The sequence below is a fragment of the Cibotium barometz genome, chromosome 37 (assembly GCF_041138505.1).
Source record: "Cibotium barometz isolate CiBa-2024 chromosome 37, ASM4113850v1, whole genome shotgun sequence".
Classification (NCBI taxonomy): Eukaryota; Viridiplantae; Streptophyta; class Polypodiopsida; order Cyatheales; family Cibotiaceae; genus Cibotium; species Cibotium barometz.
Window position 1 is genome coordinate 22,488,777 of NC_141082.1, and position 6,000 is coordinate 22,494,776.

The following is a 6,000-nucleotide window of genomic DNA, read 5'->3' on the forward strand; positions in this document are numbered from 1 at the left end:
GCTGCTTGTTGATGATTGTACCAGATTCACGTGGGTCTACTTTCTTTCCCAGAAGGACCAAGCTTTTGCACGGTTCAAGGATTGACACGTGATGGTGGAGAAGGAGTCTGGATTTCAAGTAAAGACTCTCAGGGCTGACAAAGGAGGTGAATTCTCCTCGACTGTATTTCTCAGATTTTGTGCAGATCATGGCATCAAGAGGGAACTGGCCAATACAGGATCGCCTTCGGAGAATGGAGTTGTAGAACGCAAGAACAGGACTGTGGTGGAGATGGCGAGGACCATGCTGGAGCATCGTGATCTTCCTCGTCCACTTTGGGAAAAGGCTGTGGCAACGGCTATCCATACTCTCAACCGATCTCCGACGACTTCAGTACCTCATATGACTCCATTTGAGGCATATTTCGGCAGGAAACCTGATGTCTCGCACTTCCGTGTTTTTGGGAGTGATGCGTATGTACATATTCCGAAGAGGCAAAGGGGGAAGCTTGACTCCAAGTCCCGCAAGCTTATATTTGTGGGGTATAATTCTCTTTCCAAGGGATACAGATTGTATGATCCAGACAGGAACAAGATTGTTGTCAGCCGGGATGTGGTCTTTGACGAGCATGTTTCAGTATCCACTGTCAAGGAGCCGCCACTTCTTGGAGATCCAGAGGAGTCTGATGATGATTCCCAAACCATTATTCCAGTTGATCAACCTCATTCAGTGCAGGAGGTTGAGCCCCCGCGACCACAGGAGGCTCCACGATCTGTTCAAGTACCTAGGTGGTTGTTGGACACCCTTCGGGAGTCCGGTGTCACGGAGTTACCCTCCGAGTGGACCACAGAGGACGGCCCTCGAAGATCACACAGAGTCCGAGATAAAAGCAATACAACGGAGCTTCTTCAGGTAAACTATGCTCTGATGTCTCGTATTATGCGGGACAAGGAGCCCACTTCCGTCAAGGAAGCCCTCACAAGATACTTGGAGGAAAGCCATGCAGGTGGAACTTGATGCCGTCGAGAAGAACAACACATGGGAGTTGGTACCAAGGCCGTCGAAACGGTCAGTCATTGGTGTCAAATGGGTCTTTAAGATCAAATATGCGTCTGATGGGTCGGTGGACAAACACAAAGCCAGACTTGTGGCTAAAGGTTATGCTCAGCGGCCAGGCATCGACTACGAGGATACCTTTGCACCGACAGCACGGATGTCCACGATTCGGACCGTTCTTGCCCTTGCTTCTTCTCAGACGTGGCCCGTGTATCAAATGGATGTAAAATCTGCGTTCCTTAATGGTGACCTGCAGGAGGAGGTGTATGTTGAGCAGCTTCCAGGCTTTATTGTTCCAGGATCAGAAGGGATGGTTTACAAGTTACGTAAGGCCTTGTATGGTCTTAAGCAGGCTCCCAAGGCTTGGAATCAGAAGATTGATTCCTTCTTTGTTCGGACTGGATTTCAGAGATCGGTTGCAAATCCTAACCTGTATCTCTTTCGGGAACGCGGCATGGTCACAATTATCATCCTTTATGTGGATGATCTCATTCTCACCGGCGGTCATGTGGAGCACATTGGTGTGACGAAGGCTGCCTTGTCAAAGGAGTTTGAGATGACCGACTTAGGCTTACTCCACTTCTTTTTGGGATTGGAGATCTAGCAGACCCAGAGGGGGTTTTTCATCTCTCAGCAGCGGTATGTTCATGAGTTGCTTGAGGCCTTTGGGATGGAGAACTGCAAGCCTATTACTTCGCTAATGGACCCAAACACAAAGTTAACCGTTACTCATCCTTGTGAGCCAGTTGATGCCTCGCAGTACCGGAAGTTGGTTGGTTCATTGATCTGGTTGCTGAACACCAGATTGGACTTGAGCTTCTCCGTGGGGCTATTGAGCTCTTTCATGCAGACGCCATTGAAGTCTCATTGGGACGCAAGATTGCCGATCTTGCGGTATCTGCAGAGTACGAAGGATCTAGGACTCTTTTACACAGGAGGGGATGGAGTCAGACTCCAAGGTTGGAGTGACTCAGATTGGGGAGGAGATCTAGACACGAGGAGATCTACTTCAGGATACAGTTTTACTCTCCGCTCAGGAGTAGTTTCTTGGAGCAGCAAGAGGCAACCAACTATTGCCCTCTCTTCGACAGAGGCAGAGTACCGGGCTGCTTGTGGTGCTGCTTGTGAGGTTGTGTGGCTGCGGAGGCGGCTAGGCGAGATTGGGTTTCCACACAAGGAGCCCACAGTCATCCAATGCGATAACCAGAGTTGTATAGCTATTGCTCGGAACCCGGTCTTCCATGCCCGGACCAAGCACATAGAGATACAGTATCACTTTGTACGTGAGAAGATCTTGGCTGGTGACATCTTGCTACTTTATTGTTCGACGGAGGACAATGCGGCGGACCTCTTCACGAAGTCTCTACCTCAGGCTACGCTCAGGCGGCACTCCAGCTCCCTTGGGTTGATTGCACAGCCAGGAGCTGAGAGGGGGTGTTAGAAGTCATCTCCTGTCTTAATCAGACACCAGGGCCTCTGTTGTGGGTGTGCCCGCCCTGTATAGGTGTTTTATCATTTTTCCTCACTCCCCGTATTTTTTCCCCATTTTTTCATGGTGTGGATGGATGCCACATGTTGGCAGGAGCCCATGGTGCTGGCCGACTGCACCTCATGTGCTCCTGGTGGCTGGCCGACTGCCTATGATACAGTCGTGGAGGCTTTTATGCTGGCCGACCTGTTCTTATACAGTCGTGGAGATATTCTGCTGGCCGACTGCTTTATGCAGTCGTGGAGAGCCATCAAGCACTGTGGCCGACTGCATATAAATAGGCCCCATGCTCCTCACCCAGTCTTGTACGGGATCTTGTGTATAGAGAAGAGTTTACACGCCTATCTCTCAGTGTCTCTTGTGGTGTCTATTTTCTGCACTCTACTTGCTCTTGTGGACCCAAGTTTGGTTATCATTTCCGCTGCGTATTTTGACACTGGTCGACTGTTTTGGGGCAGGCTGGTTGGCTGTCCTGCTGGTCTGCTAGCACCACAGAGCCCCATAGAGGGGTGTTCATACTTGGTCGCCTTGTCTTGGGATCTCCATACAGCTACTCACTTCATCCTCCAATGGAGTGAAGTCCAAGCATGAGTGGACATGGTCTGCAAGATTAGAGGCCAGATAGGCACGAATCAGAAGGGCCAGAAGGCCCACAATGTGTCCTGTGTCAGCGATTCCAGTGAAGTTGGCAAAGCAGAAACCACAGCTGAAAGTAGAACCTAAAGTGCAGTGCCTATAGTAACCAGTTTGACCTCAGGGAGGAAAAAAACTCCTCTGTTTTGTCGATTTGGATAGTCAGATTTTCGGAAGCTAGAGCCACATGATGTAGAAAACAGATCTCAGTAAGTTTTGTGATGATTGGGTTGTTGTGTCCTTTGCCATCATATAGAACCATTCGAGAACCCAACAAAAGATTTAAGGACACAAGCAGGGAGGGATGATCCAGGTGGAAATGGAGCAAAGGTGAATTATGTTTCCCTGTGCTCGAAGTTAAGCAAATGGGATGTCACATGCACCAATTGATTTGCCGTCATGTGCGCATTATCTAGCAATAAACTGTTCAGGTTTTATTCCAAACACTACTCATTAAGCTTCAGATTATCAAGTTCATCATCAGCATAGTGAAGGCTACCAGCCACAAATGGAGCAGTCAGGTGGTGGGACTTCAGCTGACTAATTGATATATTTTCCTTATCCATAAGGTTCCATGGCAACCCCATTAAACTGTGCAGAACTCTCCCAATACCTTCAAAAATAACTTACAAGGTAAGTTAAGTGATCAATGCTTAATTGAAGGGCAAGGGGACATAAGGGTATGGTTAGGATTACAAAGGTAACCTTCCTCGATCCCAAAGTCTACTGCTTCTACTACAACAAGTTTGCTCGTGCCAAAAAAGCATGCAGACACAATAATGTCGTGTGTGTGTGTGTGTGTGTGTGTGTGTGTGAGAGAGAGAGAGAGAGAGAGAGAGAGAGAGAGAGAGAGAGTAACACACATACATAAACAGATACATATGCACACATACATGCATACATACATAAAAGCATGCATATATACATACAATGTGCAAATTACATGCAAACACACATACACAAACATATATGCATATATACACATACATAGATGCGTACATGAGCTAAGTAAGCTTAGGTAGCATTGCACACAATGATTCATGGAGCGTGAAACACAGTTATGACCAGCCAGATGTCTCGATTGAAAACACAAAAAGCACAATCGACTCTCATTCTCAAATAGGAGTACAATTGCTTGCACCTAAGACAAGAATATGGAAATAGCATTAACTGTTGATTTACCTGTTTGTGCCATAGAGCACTTTTGTGCTTTGAAAGTATTCAATTCATCCTGTATAGCTTGCTCGTTTCTTCTCTTCTTTGTCTTACTATTTGTTTTGTTTGTGGATGCTTCATCGAAACCACTGCTAGTACTGTCTTCTTTTTCCCCCTTCTTATTGGTCCTTTTCCTTTTCTTAGCACCCTTGAGCTTTGTAGAGGAATCAGGTAGAGTTGCCTCATGTGTCTGCTTAGCATGCTCTTCTTCTACAGCAGGTTCCATGGCATCCCCATTGAGCTGTGAATAGAAGTCTCCATTGACTTCTTCCAAGCACATGAATCCTGTGCAAAATGCAAAAGGGTTTGACATTGTAAAAAGCCATGTGTTTGTGATAATATTAGAAAGGAAGCCATGCTGTTGCATACAATAATACCGGAAGCCATGGGGTGATACACATTGTTTCTTACATGATGTTTTGGCAATTTATGATATTAGAAGGGTTTCTCTTTAAAATGTTTTGCTAATATATGATAATACAAGGGTTTTTCTACAGGGTGTTTTGATATGTTGATACACAAAGGTCATAGGACTTGATATGATAATACAAGGATTTTCCTATTGAAAACAACAAGATGAAAACGAAAATGGACCCAGCACCATGTCAACATGCACCTCACACAGACACAGAATCAAGTTAAGGTTTCAGTGCAAGGAAGAGTTGGTTGAAGGTACACCACCAAGCCAATGGCGGCACTCTTGATATCCTCGTCAACAACGGTATCCTCGTCAACAACTAGGACATCGTTGCTTATTGTGATAAGGCATTCTAACCAATATGGCCTTTCCCAACTTGGAAAAGAACACTTTCTAGCCTTGTTGTCAATGGCGTTAGGAAAGGTTGGCTCCCAAGTTGGGATGCAAATAACTCCACGGGGTTGGCAAGGGCGAAAGCATGCAACATAAAAACGAGAGAAGGGGGTTGGAAGCTTGCAAATTCCAAGTTTTGACAACTATGGCCATAGGGTTCAATATAAAAATGCAAGGGTATTTCTACATGGTGCTTTGGTAAGGTAATTAGCTTCTGCACAAGGGTCCATGGATATACAGGGAGCAATGCAAAGAAGCTATGGTGTTTTGTATCATAAAACAAGGGTGTTTCTAGCGTGATGTATGAGCAGAAGCTCTTACCTCCTTCGTTGGAGCCAGCAAGGAGCGCGATGGAGTCCTCCGGAGTGACATTTTTCCACGGGATGGAGCCAGTCTCCAACTGCCCTTTCAGCTTGCTACCCTTCTTCGTTTTCTTCTTCTTTCTGTCGTGGATATCGGCCATACTGTCTAGAATCGTAGGAGGACAGTACAGGTTTACTAGTTAAGTTGGCCTGTGCAAATATATAGAGAGTTGAATTTTTTCCCCTTTTTTTTTTTGGGCGGTTGTGTGGGTGTGTGGGGGTTGTGTGAATGCTGCAGACATTCCAGCCCAAAGGATACCCAAGATGTCTAACCGTCTAATTTGGTGAAATTTTATGGCCCTCCGGCCAAAGAATAGAGTGCCAATCACAATGCTTAAAGCGATGGGAGCTTGGCTTAGCAAAATTAATTTTCAAGCCTGCCACAAGACCAAACAGATCTAGAGAATCCATAATTATTTTAACATCATCTTGAGTATTCCTTGGAAAGAAAAAT

The 6,000-nt window shown here is 46.0% G+C and overlaps 1 protein-coding gene across 1 annotated transcript in view; it reads right to left on the bottom strand.

Moving 5' to 3' along the window:
• LOC147617076 (P-loop containing nucleoside triphosphate hydrolases superfamily protein) overlaps nucleotides 1–5,748 on the bottom strand; it is an 85,436-nt gene extending 79,688 nt beyond the window's left edge. Inside the window, exons 1-2 of the mRNA XM_086776689.1 lie at nucleotides 5,506–5,748; nucleotides 4,341–4,658 (exon numbers count right to left, since the gene is read on the bottom strand). Of these exons, the coding sequence (XP_086632815.1) occupies nucleotides 4,341–4,658; nucleotides 5,506–5,647 (460 nt within the window). The 5' untranslated portion in view covers nucleotides 5,648–5,748. The remainder of the gene's footprint in view (nucleotides 1–4,340; nucleotides 4,659–5,505) is intronic.
• Between the last annotated feature and the right edge of the window lie 252 nt (nucleotides 5,749–6,000).